Consider the following 18,887-nt stretch of genomic DNA (forward strand, 5'->3'; position numbering starts at 1 on the left):
AGAACCACACATGCAGGGGCACATACCTTACATGATGAAAATGGCGATCGCGCAGAACCCTAGCCATCTGTGCTGTTTTTTTATTTTTCAATTTCGTGGCATAGTCCATTCTACCCACTTTCATCTTTCCTCTCTCAACAGAACAACATATGAAGAGTCATGCACCACCCGTGAGGGCACGTACCTGACGTGACGCGGCTGGCACCCGTGCAGACCCTTAGTTGTCTAAAATCGTTCCTTCACATTTCCGTTTCACAGCTTAGACTATCCTAACCACATTCATCTGTCAACTTTCAACAGAACAGCGCCTTTTTGAGTTTATTATCCCGGTGTATTCTAACACAAAACTATTCAGCCCATGTGTACTAACACAGTTAGACCTTAATCTTTCATGTCGAAGAAGAGTTCACGAGAACAGTGTTCTGTGCTCTCTGATGACAGCTGATCAGGCACCATCAGACCTGAACCGCGTCTAGCCCGCAGCTAAACTGCCAGTAAGCTGAAATCTCCGTTCAAAACTTTGAGCCTTCTTTGACCCTGTTTTTCCGTTGTATTTTCCGAAGGAGTACTGACTACTGAAGTAGTAGCACTTAACTGTATGATGTGTCTCACGACACTGCAATATAACCAAGGATAGATGGGAGTTTTAAGCAACTAGCAGGGCCTGATGAGGCCAGCACCTAGGAGTTATAGAAACGGCAAGTTTAGTCGCAAGATGTTGAGAGGATAAAGATGGCGAATTTGGTCGCACAGTAAAGTTTTTATTTTATTTTATGTGAGAGATGTTGAGTTCTAGGAAGAAGTACGTAGCAGCTATCTTGGAGTCGTAGAATTGTCATATACACAGTTAAGTAGGTGATAACGTCGTGTCAACGATGCGCCGTGCACTATATCTTCATAAAGGAAAAGTCCTTCAGAAATTACGTTCAACTTAGTTGTTTCTAATTAAATTCCTTACACTTTCCGTGTCCACTATGGAAATCTCTAGATTCTTGTAAAGTTTTGTTTTTCTCCACCTGTTAGCAACATCGTTGACATTCAATGACACAATCTACGTCCCACCTGCACGAAATTGGTTTCATTTTTCTTTGTCAATGTCACTTGATGGTGTTTAGTGAATGTATTGATGCATGAGAAACTTCTTCTCATAATGTGCCACAAGTGGATGGTCAGCCCAAAGAGGCATTTAACTTTGTTTACTTATCGATATAACATAGGCAGCAATGTAATATGATATTTGTGTGCCTCATTTTTATATTTATGTATGTTAATGTAGTTTCAAACAGAACTCCCTGTAACAATGCATCTAGTGTGATGTCACGCGTAATCCCACTTCTGTTGCCCGCCACTCTGAAGTAGCGCCATTGCTGTTTTGCTGGTCATCATTGAATAAACCATATTGATTACGCACATCTATTCCCTTTTACTCAGTAATGCTATACCCCCTTTTTGTGGCATTTATATTCATCACTGCTCATTCTGAACCCCATAAATCTCTACTCCAATCCAGAAGTTTTGTGTTGTGCTTCTCGCACAGCGCATGTGTGCACTGTGTGCGCTGTGTGCCGCATTTGACAGTCGTAGCAGCTTCGGCTCCGTTTCTCAGCTATCACACGCTGCTCTGACGTAACGTGGCCCTGAAGTTATCTGCAGCACGCTGTTCTGACTTAGCACAAGATTCGGACTTGCAGCCAGCTCCCATGGCTGATGCAGTATAGCCTTGCAGTCAGCTGCTGCACTCCCACCCGCCTTATTAATACTACCACGACATTACGCACTACCCTTACCTTGTTACAAGTGTTATTATTGTGATATTATTAAGCCACTAATAACCTTTCATTCCACTATGGCTTACTCACTTAATATTCACACTCATCTACCTATGTTTTTTATACCTGGAAGCTCGTTCATGATTCCCTTGTCAGCTAACTTGCGGATTTTATCTAATAAATCAAATGATCACCTCTTATCGTCAATTGATGACCTGTTAAAACATGAGCAAGGCCAAATTTCTTACCTTCGCCTGTCAGCACACCTAAATGAATGACAAACAGCTACTAAACTATATACAACCATTATACCCCGTGCCACGGTAACCCTGGTCACTGTTATGCTTATTATTATACTGATACGAACCCAAAAAAAAAAAAAAAAATAAAAAAAAACACCCTATCAGCCATGTGCCCTCCCTTAGTTTTAAGAGTGGAACTGTGTTATTTACCAATGTGAAAACTTGTGCAATACAGTTAAGAGTTCCCTTAGTGTTAACTCCCTTTTTAAATGTGTTTGAAACATGTGAATCTCACCTCAGACCCCATTGCGCTGAGTCTGAGTTCCAGTGCACAGGCTTGGCCACGGCCACGCCCCCTTCCTGCCAGCAGGCTGCACACTGCCCACTGAGGACAACACAACACGCCGCCTCGCACCACTCGCCCCCGCTGTGACTCATCAGTGGTGATATGTTCACATTTCCAACTTATTTAAGCAAACAAGACACTTTTACTTCATCCTAGCAACAAGAACACTTGGCATGTTTACCTCATTCACACTGTTATGTTTTTTTTCTAATTTTGTTTTGATATTCTATGATGTTTTGATGTTTTATGGTGATTCTTGTATACACATATATTGTTGATGTGTGTAAGCCCCTTTGTGACCCCTACAAGGTCTTTAGATTCTCAACACCCTCCCATAGGTTAACCCCCTGCCATCTTCTGAGAGGGCCATTCTTAATCAACAGATGTTTACCTTGTTTTGCAAACTAAAATTGTTTACATTTAAATAATAATTACATTGATCAAATTCACATACATTCTCCGCTCCCACGGAAGGGGGAGGAGTGTAAAGGATGAGCCAGACAGTAGGGGATTTTACTTTATTATATGAGCTTTCAAACAGTAACTTCATTTTTCCATTACAGCTAATCCATAGCTGGAAGTGTTGGCTGCCTGTAAATTCTTTCATCCCACGGTTTAGCAACAAGAAGTCAGCACCGAGGAAGGGCACCTCGATCACGCACCTCCCTCATGTGCTTACGAGGTAACGCCATTCCAGGCGTCACTTAGCAGGCAATGCTCTGGAAAGTTCCATTGCCACCCCCGCGGGTTTCTTGGTCCTGACCAGTCAGAGTGGAGGAAGCTGCGTGGTGCATCGAATATACCCGGCCGCCAGTTGCCGGGCCTGCTCTCTTGTCTACTTGTGCTCTTGGAATCACGCCCTATAGCAGTGAACATCTCCCTCTTCTCCCGGTTCCGCGGCGCCAGGGACTTAGTTTTCGCAGCCGGCATGCCACTCAGACTGGCCCGATTGGCCGACACCAACTTTCGTTAGCTTCGTGAACTATGTTTTGCCAAACTCTACACTCTGGCCCACCCTCGCCTCCCTAGGCCTGGCTTTGAGACCTCTTTTAAACATGCTTTTGCCAATAAATGGCCTTTGTCTATGTTGTTGTTGTTGTGGTCTTCAGTCCTGAGACTGGTTTGATGCAGCTCTCCATGCTACTCTACCCTGTGCAAGCTTTTTCATCTCCCAGTACCTACTGCAACCTACATCCTTCTGAATCTGCTTAGTGTATTCATCTCTTGGTCTCCCTCTACGATTTTTACCCTCCATGCTGCCCTCCAATACTAAATTGGTGATCCCTTGATGCCTCAGAACATGTCCTACCAACCGATCCCTTCTTCTGGTCAAGTTGTGCCACAAACTTCTCTTCTCCCCAATCCTATTCAATACTTCCTCATTAGTTATGTGATCTACCCATCTAATCTTCAGCATTCTTCTGTAGCACCACATTTCGAAAGCTTCTATTCTCTTCTTGTCCAAACTATTTATCGCCCATGTTTCACTTCCATACATGGCTACACTCCATAGGAATACTTTCAGAAATGACTTCCTGACACTTAAATCAATACTGGATGTTAACAAATTTCTCTTCTTCAGAAACGCTTTCCTTGCCATTGCCAGCCTACATTTTATATCCTCTCTACTTCGACCATCATCAGTTATTTTGCTCCCCAAATAGCAAAACTCCTTTACTACTTTAAGTGCCTCATTTCCTACTCTAATTCCCTCAGCATCACCAGACTTAATAAGACTACATTCCATTATCCTTGTTTTGCTTTTGTTGATGTTCATCTTATATCCTCCTTTCAAGACACTGTCCATTCCATTCAACTGCTCTTCCAAGTCCTTTGCTGTCTCTGACAGAATTACAATGTCATCGGCGAACCTCAAAGTTTTTATTTCTTCTCCATGAATTTTAATACCTACTCCTAATTTTTCTTTTGTTTCCTTTACTGCTTGTTCAATATACAGATTGAACAACATCGGGGAGAGGCTACAACCCTGTCTTACTCCCTTTCCAACCACTGCTTCCCTTTCATGTCCCTCGACTCTTATAACTGCCATCTGGTTTCTGTACAAATTGTAAATAGCCTTTCGCTCCCTGTATTTTACCCCTGCCACCTTTAGAATTTGAAAGAGAGTATTTCAGTCAACATTGTCAAAAGGTTTCTCTAAGTCTACAAATGCTAGAAACGTAGGTTTGCCTTTCCTTAATCTTTCTTCTAAGATAAGTCGTAAGGTCAGTATCGCCTCACGTGTTCCAGTGTTTCTATGGAATCCAAACTGATCTTCCCCGAGGTTGGCTTCTACTAGTTTTTCCATTCGTCTGTAAAGAATTCGTGTTAGTATTTTGCAGCTGTGACTTATTAAGCTGATAGTTCGGTAATTTTCACATCTGTCAACACCTGCTTTCTTTGGGATTGGAATTATTATATTCTTCTTGAAGTCTGAGGGTATTTCGCCTGTTTCATACATCTTGCTCACCAGATGGTAGAGTTTTGTCAGGACTAGCTCTCCCACGGCCGTCAGTAGTTCCAATGGAATATTGTCTACTCCGGGGGCCTTGTTTCGACTCAGGTCTTTCAGTGCTCTGTCAAACTCTTCACGCAGTATCATATCTCCCATTTCATCTCCATCTACATCCTCTTCCATTTCCATAATATTGTCCTCAAGTACATCGCCCTTGTATAGACCCTCTATATACTCCTTCCACCTTTCTGCTTTCTCTTCTTTGCTTAGAACTGGGTTTCCATCTAAGCTCTTGATATTCATACAAGTCGTTCTCTTATCTCCAAAGGTCTCTTTAATTTTCCTGTAGGCGGTATCTATCTTACCCCTAGTGAGATAGGCCTCTACATCCTTACATTTGTCCTCTAGCCATCCCTGCTTAGCCCTTTTGCACTTCCTGTCGATCTCATTTTTGAGACGTTTGTATTCCTTTTTGCCTGTTTCACTTACTGCATTTTTATATTTTCTCCTTTCATCAATTAAATTCAGTATTTCTTCTGTTACCCAAGGATTTCTACTAGCCCTCGTCTTTTTACCTACTTGATCCTCTGCTGCCTTCACTTCTTCATCCCTCAAAGCTACCCATTCTTCTTCTACTGTATTTATTTCCCCCATTCCTGTCAATTGCTCCCTTATGCTCTCCCTGAATCTCTGTACAACCTCTGGTTCTTTTAGTTTATCCAGGTCCCATCTCCTTAAATTCCCACCTTTTTGCAGTTTCTTCAGTTTTAATCTACAGGTCATAACCAATAGATTGTGGTCAGAGTCCACATCTGCCCCTGGAAATGTCTTACAATTTAAAACTTGGTTCCTAAATCTCTGTCCTACCATTATATAATCTATCTGATACCTTTTAGTATCTCCAGGGTTCTTCCATGTATACAACCTTCTTTCATGATTCTTAAACCAAGTGTTAGTTATGATTATGTTGTGCTCTGTGCAAAATTCTACAAGGCGGCTTCCTCTTTCATTTCTGTCCCCCAATCCATATTCACCTACTATGTTTCCTTCTCTCCCTTTTCCTACACTCGAATTCCAGTCACCCATGACTATTAAATTTTCGTCTCCCTTCACAATCTGAATAATTTCTTTTATTTCATCATACATTTCTTCAATTTCTTCGTCATCTGCAGAGCTAGTTGGCATATAAACTTGTACTACTGTAGTAGGTGTGGGCTTCGTATCTATCTTGGCCACAATAATGCGTTCACTATGCTGTTTGTAGTAGCTTACCCGCATTCCTATTTTCCTATTCATTATTAAACCTACTCCTGCATTACCCCTATTTGATTTTGTGTTTATAACCCTGTAGTCACCTGACCAGAAGTCTTGTTCCTCCTGCCACTGAACTTCACTAATTCCCACTATATCTAACTTCAACCTATCCATTTCCCTTTTTAAATTTTCTAACCTACCTGCCCGATTAAGGGATCTGACATTCCACGCTCCGATCCGTAGAACGCCAGTTTTCTTTCTCCTGATAACGACATCCTCTTGAGTAGTCCCCGCCCGGAGATCCGAATGGGGGACTATTTTACCTCCGGAATATTTTACCCAAGAGGACGCCACCATCATGTAATCATACAGTAAAGCTGCATGCCCTCGGGAAAAATTACGGCTGTAGTTTCCCCTTGCTTTTAGCCGTTCGCAGTACCAGCACAGCAAGGCCGTTTTGGTTATTGTTACAAGGCCAGATCAGTCAATCATCCAGACTGTTGCCCTTGCAACTACTGAAAAGGCTGCTGCCCCTCTTCAGGAACCACACATTTGTCTGGCCTCTCAACAGATACCCCTCCGTTGTGGTTGCACCTACGGTACGGCTATCTGTATCGCTGAGGCACGCAAGCCTCCCCACCAACGGCAAGGTCCATGGTTCATGGGGGGGGCCTTTGTCTAAATATTATCCTATTCATTCCATAATGCTCACCACCTTCCCAACTGCCCATCCTGTACAGACAATAGCGAGTTACTACACCAATGAGCAGATAATGTGAGCTATCTCTTATTTGTGATAGTAAACTGCCACTTTCCTTTAACAGTGGCTGTTCACATAGAGGGTATATATTCCAGATGTGATTTTCATCAGTAATAGCATTACACAGTAATGCACTATAATAGTATTCAGCCCTATCTCATTCTCAACACACACCAAGCCTGTGCCAGATTCACTTTGCTATTTGACTACAGTATGTACCCTTTTGCAAGAGGTAGAACTTCAAGAAAGTGGACTGGCCAAAATTTTCTGTGACCTTGGGCACTATGATATGGAACATCAAGCCAACAGCTGAAGCATATGACCAGTTCATCAATGCTGTTAAGAAGAGTTCCTATAAATCTACTCCTCATGAATGTCACACTCAGTGACAATGAAGGTCTAAATCCAGATGTAATATCAGTCCAAAGGACTACCATACGCTCTTCAAACAGAACCCAATAGATGAAGAAACCATCAGAGCAACAGATACTTCTTTAACAGCCTCTTCAAAGAGAGCAAGTTGGGGAAAACTGAAGAGAGAGCTAGACATACCACAGAGTAGTCAGAAAGCCTGGAGACTCTTAAAGAAGCTCAATAGAGATCCAACAAACTCTCACTTGGATGTGACAGCTAATCAGATTGCCCACCAACTTCTCATGAATGGTAAAACAAAACATAAAATATATCTAAGAGACCTGTGTGGAAGCTACCTTCAAAGAGGAATAAAGGAACATCGGAACTTACGCAAGTTTAACATCACTGAACTGGAAGATGCAATAAACCAGTGGAAGTAAGGGAAAGCTGCTAGTTTGGATGATATCAGAGCAGAAGAAATAAAGAACTTTGTATGGCCACTAAGGAATGGTTGATATAACTCTTTATTAACTGTTCAGGGAGGTCCAATATTTAAAAATTATGGCAGAAAGCATTGCAACAGCCATTCTAAAGCCTGAAAGCATAGTGAGGACCCTAAACACTATAGACCAATCTCTCTCTTGTGTCAGTTACACAAGACATTCAAAAGAATGCTATTCACCTGGCTCATTCAGGCTACTGACCAGCAGCTCATCCCACAACAAGTATGTTTCAGACTAGGCAAGAGTGCTGTTGCACAGATCCTCAGCCTAACTCAACATTTTGAAGATGGTTTCAAAAACAGACACATCACAAGAGTAGCCTTCATTGACCTTAGCACTGCACACATTTTCTTCAACTATTGAATTCTTTTATAAAAAGCATTTGCTCTCACCAAGGATTCGAAACTTGCCAGACTGATATCAACACTTTTTGCAGACTGAGGGGTTTCTTGTTGTTTTTCAAGGGCAACAAAATAAGCTGTGATCCAGAGAAATGGTCTACCTCAAGGAAGTGTGCTGGCTCCATTGCTGTTTTATATTTACAAAATGACCACCTACTTCCTTGTGTCACACGAAACTTGCCCTGATCACCCATGGTGAAACATTTGAAGAGATAGAACTCCCTCTCGATAGTGTTCTGAAAAGCTAACCACATCCCATAAGGCTAACCACCTACAGCTACATCTACATTTCAATCTGTACTCTACAAACCAATGTGAGGTGCATGGCAGACAGTACATCCAACTGTACCAGTTATTGGGGTTTCTTCCTGTTCCACTCACGTAGGGAATGTGGGAAGAGCGATTGTTTGAATGCCTCTGTGTGAGCAGTAATTATTCTAATCTTATCCTCATGATCCCTGTGTGAGCAATACATAGCAGGTAGTAGTATATCCCTAGAGTAATCATTTAAAGCCTGTTCTTGAAACTTGTTAACAGACTTTCTTGGGATAGTTTACACCTGTCTTCAAGAGTCTACCATTTCAGTTCCTCCAGTATCTCTATGACACTCCCTAATGGATTAAATGAAGCTGTGACCATTTGTCCTGCCATTCTCTGTATATATTCAATATACCCTGTTAGTCTTACCTGGTGTGGGTCCCACATACATAGTATTCTAGGATGGGTCACACAAGTGACTTGTAAGCAATCTTTTTTGTAGACTGATTGTACTTCCCCAGTATTAGTCTACCACCTGCTTTACCCATGACTGAACCTATGTGATCATTCCATTTCATATCCCTACAAAGTGTTACACCCACGTATTTGTATGAGTTGGCCAATTCCAACAGTGACTCACTGATATTATAGTCATAGGATACTATGTTTTTTTGTTTTGTGAAGTACAAAATTTTACATTTCTGAACATTTAGAACAAGTTGCCAATCTCTGCACCATGTTGACCTCTTATCAAGATCTGGCTGAATATCTATGCAGCTTCTCTCAGATAGTACTTCATTATAGATACCTGCATTATCTGCAAAAAGCCTGATTTTACCACTAATATTGTCTGCAGTGTCATTAACATACTACATGAACAGCAAGGGTCCCAACACACTTCCCTGGGGCATACCCAAAGTTACTTCTACATGTGATGATGACTCTCCACCCAAGATAACCTGCTGCATGCTCCCTACCAAAAAGTCCTCAATCCAGTCACAAATTTCACTTGATACCCCTAAAGCCTAATCACTCAAAAAGTCTGCTCTATGCTTTCCATCTCAGGTACAGAGAAGCCATAAGAAAATTGAATGTTTCTTGGAAATGGACCGCTGTGAAACATAGCTTCACTCCAAATTACCCAGGAATAACACTAACTCACTTACCTTACCTTCAGATAACACTGCTTCAACATTATCAGCACATGGAATAATATCTCAAGAAAGTTAAGAGATACAAACTGGAGAGCTATGCCAAAAGTTCATAGAACCCCTGCTTCAGTCCTGTATTATTCTGCAGCAGCGTATGCCTCCCCTGTTTGGTGTAAATAATCTCATGCTAAAACTGTGAACCCTTCTCTGAACAAAGCTTGTAGGGTGATTACATGTGGACCCTTGTCTGAACAAAATTTGCAGGCTGATTACATGTGGCTCTGAACAACGCTTGCAGGCTGATTACATGGAGGAGATTTACTTTCTTGCCACTTCGCACCTCCAAATAGTCATCAACAAGTAACCACTGATCGTAACGACTGAAAGCTAAGAACACTGAATCTCATCCACTGTTCATCAATGAACAAGCTCAGCCTAGGATAAAATTAAGAAAAAGATTCCTTCAAACAGCAGAATCTTTGAAACTCCCTCCCAATGAGGTAAGATTTTTTCATCAACAAGATCGGGTGAAATCATGAGAACATCTTCCGGCTGCCCACAGCAATGAGTGGTGTGTTTAAAGATCCCTTAACCATTTAGGAACTGGTGTTAGTCAGGCAAAATACTCTCCTAAACTATAGAGTTTCTCATCAGAGGATAGCATGTGTGAGTGTGGAAAAGAGCAAACTGCGGAACACCTGTGCAGTGCCTCTTTATCCATTTACCTGTTCAGCGCAGGACCTTGCAAACAAGAGTGTGACTCAATTTTGGATAAATGTCATGAATGTTCTTTTTTGTGAATGTTTTTATACTTGATACAACTGTGCATATTGTAAAGGCAGGCTTCTGACATCAGGAAAAAAATAAATAAAAGTTGCTGAAGTACGCCATAGCATAGTGGGCACCAGCCACTGGCCCAAGGCAATTCAAAATAATTACATTTCAGGCAGTGATTATGCACTTGTGCCATATAAAATTTTGTTACATGCAGTACTGAAAGACATTCCACTGACTTTTCTTTTTTATACCAGAGCAATGGTCTCAGTCACAGAACAGTCTACATACATTAGTCTGTACACTCCTTCACTCAGTAGAGTGCGGCCAGAGCTGCGGGCATGCAGTAACCATGATGTGCCACTCTTAGACCATTTGTAACAAACATCCACTTTTAATCAGGTTTCTTGGGAATTGCCATTTTCGGTTGTGGCTGATCCTTTGGTCGAGAGAATTTTTAGCCTCAATGCATATTCTGCCTCTGGATTATCTTTACGTCATGAAATGTAGTCCACTGGATAGCTGGTGCACGGTTCTGCAATTGATTCACTTCATATTCAGTTTGCACCACTCTTCAGATTTGGTATAGAGAAAGCAGTGGACTTCCAGGGCCACAACTATCAGTCCAAGATTTTGGAAATCTCGCCCAATTCTGTTGAGCATTATGGATGAGGTTAGGCCAACAACAGATCTTTTACCCCATTTCATACAGTCGGTCTGTTCTCTATTGGTGGTGGTCATGAAGGTGAACATACTCTTTGGCTGTGTGAACATCCTAAGGAAAGCATTAATGCTCATGCGTATATTGATTCTTATTCCTTACCTTTGCTGGACAAAACTTTTTCTTAACTCTCATGAGCAGAGATTCTTAAAAAATTGACCTAATGAAGGCATATTTTCAGTTGCCTCTTGACCAAAACTCAAGATTTTAGTTTTGAACACACCATTTGGACTCTATTAATTTGACAGGTTACCTTTTCATGGGCTAGCACCTCCACCAGATTCCAAAGGTTTCTTGAACAGAAATTGTAGAGCTTCCATTTTACGTCCATTAACTTGATGATATCTCAGTAACAGGTCACACATTGACAAATATTTTCATAATCTCTGTTAGGTTTTTGCAGCCCTTGTACAGACAGGACTTAAATGTAACTTTTCCTAATGTGTCTTCCTTCAACTGCTGGTCACTTATTTAGGTTATATTCTTAGTGAAGAGGGCCCTCCGACCACCAAATAATATGTGGAGGCTATTCAGAATATGCTTGTGCCTAAATTCGATACAGACTTTCAAGAATTTCTAGGAAAAGTCAATTACTATATTTGATTTATACCCCAGGCAGCCTCCATACGTCACTTATTAAATCATACCTATAAAAAGGTAGTACTTTTTACAATGGTTCGAAGAGTGCCATCACACCTTTCAGAAATTAAAATAGTCCTTCAGTCTGCACCCTTCCCAATGACTTACCAGTCCCACTTGCTATTGATGTTGGCAATAGATGCACCCCCTTGTGTTGGGGCTGTTCTCTCTCATATGTTAGATGATGGTACACAGAGGTCAACTGCATTTATGTGAAAGAATATTACTCCAGCTTAAGAACATTATTCACAGATCAAAAAGTAAGTGTTGCCAATCATACATGGTCTCCATAAATTTTGCATTTTTTCACATGATCCCACATTTCATTTTATTTCTGATATAATTTCCACATCACTTTTTTGACCAAATCACATTGCTTTCTTCAATAGGCTATTTGACAAATTTTCATATTCCATTCAGTATCACACTTATGCTCATGATTCTAATGCACTTTCTCACCTTCTGGCAGAAGCTGATCCTAGATTTGACCACCAGGACAGTTTGTTTTCAGTTACAGAGCCAACTGGATTAATCATTAGATGAGTTCCTTCTAAATTCCAGAGATATTGCTTCAAAGTGGTCTGCGAATATATCCGATAGGTTTGGCCTACCAAACTCTTAGATTCAATACCACCTGGACTTGATCTTTTATCCATTGGTGGCACCAACATCTGGTTCATAGAGGCCTGATGCTCCTGATGGAAGATGAGGAATGATGACGGGTGGTGGCTCTGTCCTACAATTCCTGCATCAATCCCATAGAAGGATTTCCAGGATGAAACAACCGGTACAGTGCTACATCTACTGGCACTGTATGGATGATAATGATGCACAGGTGGTTTGATGTTGTGATGTTTGCCAGGTACCCCAGCTTGTTCCAATTCAGTCATTTTCTCCATGGCCAACACTGATGCAGCCATGGAACCGAGTTCATGCTGACTTCACAGGTCCTTTCTTGGGGGTCCGTGTGGTTAATTACTGTAGACTCTTTCCCAAACCTCCCATATGTCACCTGCCTCCAGCAGACAACAATGGTACTTTACAATGATGGTACATTGTACATTGTTGGTGACCGACAAAATGTTCCCAATTCACAGTGGCCAATTTCAAATTTTTTTGTACTCACAATGGAATTAAACATTTTACCACACACCTTTTTGTTCAGCTTCAAATGGGCAGGCAGAATGGTTTATTCACACTCTCAAAGTGTAATTTTTAAAAGCCTTAAGTGCTACTAAATAAACTACAGCACTAAACTCCTTCATAACTTCTTACAGGTCAACACCTGGCAGAGCTTCTTCAAAGGCCCCTTCATAGGATACTTCTAGATCTCCTTTGTCTACCACTGGAAGACTAAGCAGACAAAGCCATGCCATCCCATGTGGGTGCACCAGTGTGGACATGCACATCTGTGCACAATCCAGGGTGGATTTGTGGGTCTGAGGCGGAACAGCAGGGGCACTCAGTGGTATTGGTGGCCTTAACATGTGGGATGCTGGGCTGGCACTCCAGCTGTGACACCATGGTCAGCACCCTTTGTCACTGAGGTGTCCACCATCACCACCATTGCAACCACATTGTTGTGCTCTCTACTCCTGGCTCACAGAGGATGGCAGGATGGCTGTCTGTTCCTCCCTTCCTGCAAGCTGAAGTGCACGCCCATGGAAATCAACTTCACTGACATCACTGCAACTGTCACATCCCAAAGGGATGCCACCATTTCCAGAAGTCTCTGGGCCTATGATTGATGCTTTGGATCCAGCACCACCATCACCAGCAGCCCAAATGTCTCCCAGGAACCTTTAGTATTGACAACATCCAACTTCCAGGTGCTTCTGACAGGTTCCAGACAAGTCATATGGACTGTACAGTTGGTAACAGAGTGTCTGCATGTTACACTATCTTGAAAAGATTGGTGGCTATATTTTGGCAGTGTTCTCTCTAGGACTGCTTCTGCCATGACTGAAAAACAGTTTCAAAACTGCCACCATGCCAAGGAATGCTATAATTTACTGAAAACATTCTGACAATCAAATAAACGTACACTATGCAGTGCTCGCTAAAGCCACAGTGTCTTGTTGCTTTCGCCATTGCTGAATCTGGGTTTAGTAGTATCACAGAAAATTATTTCTAGAAGTAGGTGAGAATTCTATAACGACAAGGAGTCTCTGACTCAGATTCCAGCACAGTGGACAGGTGCTCTCCCCCACCTTTCGAGGTTGCCTATGATTCCGGTCCATCTACTTGCTTTTAGAATCTGCAATAATCAGTAATGACTTTTAATGTCAATACATTTTTGCCTGTATACATTGACTCTGTCAGTAGCTCTTTTCCCGAAACAAGGTGCTTGCAGAACGTCTTTGAAATGGTGGCACATGTGAAACCCTGTGCCTGCATGGCCTCAGCGAAGGAGTGTCTCATGTGCCAAGCATTCACTATCTGCTGTGCTTAAATGTACTGATGTCATGTGTCTTGCCCATCCTGCTGCTTGACTGTCATATCAATGGCCAGAGTCAGTCATGTGACATAATGAACACACGTTAGCGAAATCTCAGATACAACTGCAGCTATTTTTTTCTGGCCTTCCACTGATGTTCAGAAAAATTTCTTCAGCAATCTTGTAATAGAATAGCTGCTCACTTTACATTTGAATAAGAGAATAAGAGGGAGAAATGAAATACAGAAATCAGATAATTTAAATTTGCAAATAGGCACACAACTTCTCTAACTTTTTCCTTGTGACAAGCACCTTTTCTTCGGTGTTACTGTATTCGGAGATAGGCTTCTCTGTAGTATCATTCCCAGGACAAAGTTTGTTTGATATTATTGCAGAGAGAACAAATGCTGCATTTACAAATAAGAAATCAAAACCATTGGACTTGGATTGAACTCTACTCTGAACCACCCATGCTCTGTAATCAGTAACTCAGTTTACAAGCACCATAGTATGAACTACAGCAACAGTAATACACTGAATCTAAAGTAAATAGTATCTTTAAATGCAATGAAATGTCTAATTTAAAACATACCTCACACAGTTTTACCTGAAATCTGGAATTCCACTGTGTGTGCTAAGGCCAGCTCCAGCCATCACAAGCACATTTTTGGAAGTGTCGGCCATATACTTTGCTATAGCTGGTAAAGAATTTGATGGTATATCACTACTCTTTTTATAAAAATTTGCAGCAAAACAACTCCATACATCTGGAATAAAATGTGAGTAACGTTTACTAAATAAACATAAAATTTTGGGGCTGCAAAAGGAGGATAAAATATCTTTGCTTGTGTAAATCCTAGTAAAAAACCAGCAAAATAAAAGATGATGTGCTCTGAGCCTTCCAGAATAAAGACTACTTCCTCAGCAAATATGAACAGAAGTAAATGAGAAAGTAGCTTTTCAATATTGTTTGCAAAGATGTCCTCTACACATGAATAAAAATTGAAACGTTGACTGCTTTTTAATTTAATAGGCTGTTTCACTGCAACAGAAATCAACTACAAAAAATAGGAGGATACACAAAACTCACAACACATGAAATGTATTCCAGGCTCAAAAACATCATACAAGAATGCAATTTTTTATTTTTATTTTTTACAAAAAAATTCTTTATGGTGACTTCCATGTATGTGCTCTGGTCACATCAATGTAAACACAACCTATGTTTGATGTCAATGTGCAATAACCACTCACAGATGGCTTGTGGCAGCAGTAGATCTGTAGGGTATATAAAGTGTGTCAAGAAGAAGTGGAAAACAGTGCAGTCATTGTAATGCAGAAATAAAGCAAATTATCTGGCATCCAAAAGGGCATGATCATTGGCTTTCAGGCCAAGGATGGAAGCATTTCCAAAATGAGTTAGTTTGTAAACTGTTCACATTCTGTAGTGGTTATATTATACCATGAATAACAAAATGATGCTACCGAAACTGGCACCAAGGTAACTGGTGCACCACAGGCCACAGATGGCATGGGTATGGCTGTGAAGATTTGTACAGTTGAATAGATGTGCAACTGTTGAGCAGTTGACTGCCCAAATGAACCAAGTGGCTATCAATGGTATTTCCTCAATGACCATTAAGCGAATGTTGCTGCATATGGGTCACATTAATGTGACTGGATCGTGTTTTTGCAAATTCACTTAAAGTGAGGTATGGTATTTTAATGAATTTTGAACTATGAGCACTTTGTTATGAATTCACTTATATCATTCCTTGCAGTTGTCCCCCCCCCCCCTTCTCCCCTCCCCCAAAAAGAGTGTGTGTGTGTGTGTGTGTGTGTGTGTGTGTGTGAATGAGAGAGAGAGAGAGAGAGAGAGAGAGAGAGAGAGAGAGAGAGAGGGAGGGAGGGAGCGAGAGAGACTGAAGTTACCAATTTTGATATTCAGCTCTGATGTGTGCCCTCTTTACCCTCAGATTTCACAATTCAAACACAATCCCTGTCCCTTATCTCCCACTAGTGAAAGTTTTGGTTTTAGAAACTTAACATCACGTTTTTTATGAGATTTGTCAAAAAGCAATGCCACATCTTGTTGCTTTCTTAATCTCAAATATGTTTCACAAGAAATTAAGAAAAATGCATAGCAATAGATTAAAATATTTTCTTTTATAAGTGATTTTCACAGAAATGATTCAAAGGACCATTATACGAATAATGCTAATAACAAATAAAATACTCACAAAATTTTTACAACAACACAACAGAATTCTATCCTCAAACTAGTCAGGCAAGATGGAAAGAAACTGTAAAGATATTTAAAAATAATGTGTGCTCACAAGACAGAAAATCACAGTAAAGATAGCCCTAAATGCACATTTTCCTTTGTTTGCATGTAATACAAAATGTTTTAGCACATGTATGTATGGGAGAGAGTGTGGCAGATATGATATGCGAGTTGGGATGGAAGTCATTAAAGCAAAGACATTTTTCGTCATGGCGAGATCTATTTACGAAATTTCAGTCACCAACTTTCTCTTCCGAATGCGAAAATATTTTGTTGAGCCCAACCTACATAGGTAGGAATGATCATCAAAATAAAATAAGAGAAATCAGAGCTCGAACAGAAAGGTTTAGATGTTTGTTTTTCCCGCGCGCTGTTTGGGAGTGGAATGGTAGAGAGATAGTATGATTGTGGTTCGATGAACCCTCTGCCAAGCACTTAAATGTGAATTGCAGAGTAATCATGTAGATGTAGATGTAGATGTATGTGACTCTGGGGTTCCTTCAAGCAAACATGTTGAGTGATGAACATGGGAAATAATCAGTCTAGACAATGAAGCCCAAGTGGAACACTACTCTCAAAGGTTATAACATTGTAAGCAAACACAATTCTTTAAAGTGTGTAGAGTTTAAATAAATTTGTTTGTAGATTTGAAACTAAATTATAATGAGGCAGTGAAGACCACATTATAACAGTTGTTTGAAACACCAAACTCCAGTTTCCATGTAGTCAGGACAATGTCACAATAAGCTCTATTTTTGATGAAAAGTGTGCATCTGCTAACCAGTCATGAAGAGGAACTCCTCAACTATAAGATGAATTGTTAGCTTTTGGGTGTTTTAAGGAGTATGTTCACAGGAAGGGAGGGGAAGACAGACAAAAACTGCATTTCACTTGGGAACACCATCTAATTTACCTGATGATATCTTCACTAATGTGTTAATCTTCCTCTAGCAACTCCACTAATGACCCAAGGAAAAAGCAGTATTTATGTATGTATTTATGTATGTATGTATGGAGATGTATGTGTGTACATCTGGGATCTCCTCCCAAACTCCTGGAGCATTTTCAACTAAATTTGGTGCACACACACACAGAAAACTTCACAATTATCAGAATTATGGGGTGTATAGCTTCCTACCTCCTAGAGGAGTAGAAATACGGACTAAAATATCTTTCAGCCCCTGCCACATAGACTGCCCTGCATGACAGGCGTACTGTGCGGGAATTGTAATGGTCTGTCTTACTGACCTCCTTAGCAGGGCAGCCCATGTGTCAGGACAAGAAAAAGTTTTCCAGCTCCAGAAGTGTAGGCTGCCCCGGACAGCAGGTGTCTTGTGGAAGTGCTATCGGCCTGCTTTATCAACATGCTCTGCAGGGACTATACCTGCAGAGGGGCATGGATGGAGAAAGGTTAAGATGGATAGAACAAGGGATGGACAGAGAGGGGGGGCAGGAAGAGAGGGCTAGGAAAACAGGAAAGGAGGAGATGGGTAGTGAGAGGGGGAAAGGAGGAGATTGGTGGGGAAAGGGGGCAGGAGGAGATGGATATGAGGGGGGGGGGGGGGGGCAGTAGGATGAGGTGGATATGACAGGAGGCAGGAGGACATGGATAGGAAGAGGTGGGTAATTGGAGGTGGGCAGGAGGAGATGGATGGAGAGAAGTAGGCAGGAGGAGATGAACAGAGGGGTGGGAGTATGTGGTCAGAGAGAGAGAGAGAGAGAGAGAGAGAGAGAGAGAGCAGGGGGGGGGATGTGCAGAGAGAGTGTGGAGAAGGGGGAGATTGACAGAGAGAGGGGGAGGAGGAGATGGACAAAGAGAGAGCGGTGGAGGAAACGTGCAATATATGTGACATACATGTACACATATGAAGCCATGGGGAAAAGGCTAGTTATAAATACGAGGGCTATCCACAAAGTACATTACGTTTTGGAATTAAAAATAAATAAAGTATTGGAATTTTTTTATTATATACAGATGAAAGCCACACTTAAATACTACTTTTCTACATAATTGCTATTTAAATTAAGGCACTTATTGTAGCAATGGACGAGCTTGGAAATTCCTTCGTCGTAAAATTCGGCCGCCTAGCCTTCAACCACGTGGTTCACATCACTTGCAGCGCCATCTGTTGTTGAAAATTGTAACTACTGTAATTTCGAAAGTTTGTCCGCCTGAAAATGTACTGTTGTCCCAAGCATATTGCAACAAACGGTGTATTTCTATCGCTGCTCGTTTAGTTTTTATTGCCATTTCAAATATACCGGTCATTTTTGAAACACCCTGTAAGAACATGTTATAAATATTGAACAGTTTAATACTTCAGCTGAGTGAGGTTTCAGATAAGTTTCCCAGAACTGTTCTGTAACAGTGATCCTGGACATTATTTTGTCTCCCAATTTCCCACTTTCATGTATAATACTACTAATATAACATCTAATAATTTTATGGCATAAGAAATTACAATTTTCCTCGTATTTACAATCTTTACAATTATGAAACAAAATTCTTTGCCACGAATTCTGTCTCATGATTTTATTG

General features: G+C 41.1%; 1 protein-coding gene across 2 annotated transcripts in view; it reads right to left on the bottom strand.

The window, feature by feature from the left end:
- The window catches only part of LOC124605365 (NAD-dependent protein deacetylase sirtuin-3-like), an 83,787-nt gene that overhangs the window by 36,679 nt on the left and 28,221 nt on the right, over window positions 1-18,887 (bottom strand). For both annotated transcript variants that reach the window (XM_047136993.1, XM_047136994.1), the window contains exon 3: window positions 14,672-14,831. In XM_047136993.1, coding sequence (XP_046992949.1) covers window positions 14,672-14,831 — 160 coding nt within the window. The remainder of the gene's footprint in view (window positions 1-14,671; window positions 14,832-18,887) is intronic.

Source organism: Schistocerca americana, chromosome 3 (assembly GCF_021461395.2).
Source record: "Schistocerca americana isolate TAMUIC-IGC-003095 chromosome 3, iqSchAmer2.1, whole genome shotgun sequence".
Lineage (NCBI taxonomy): Eukaryota > Metazoa > Arthropoda > Insecta > Orthoptera > Acrididae > Schistocerca > Schistocerca americana.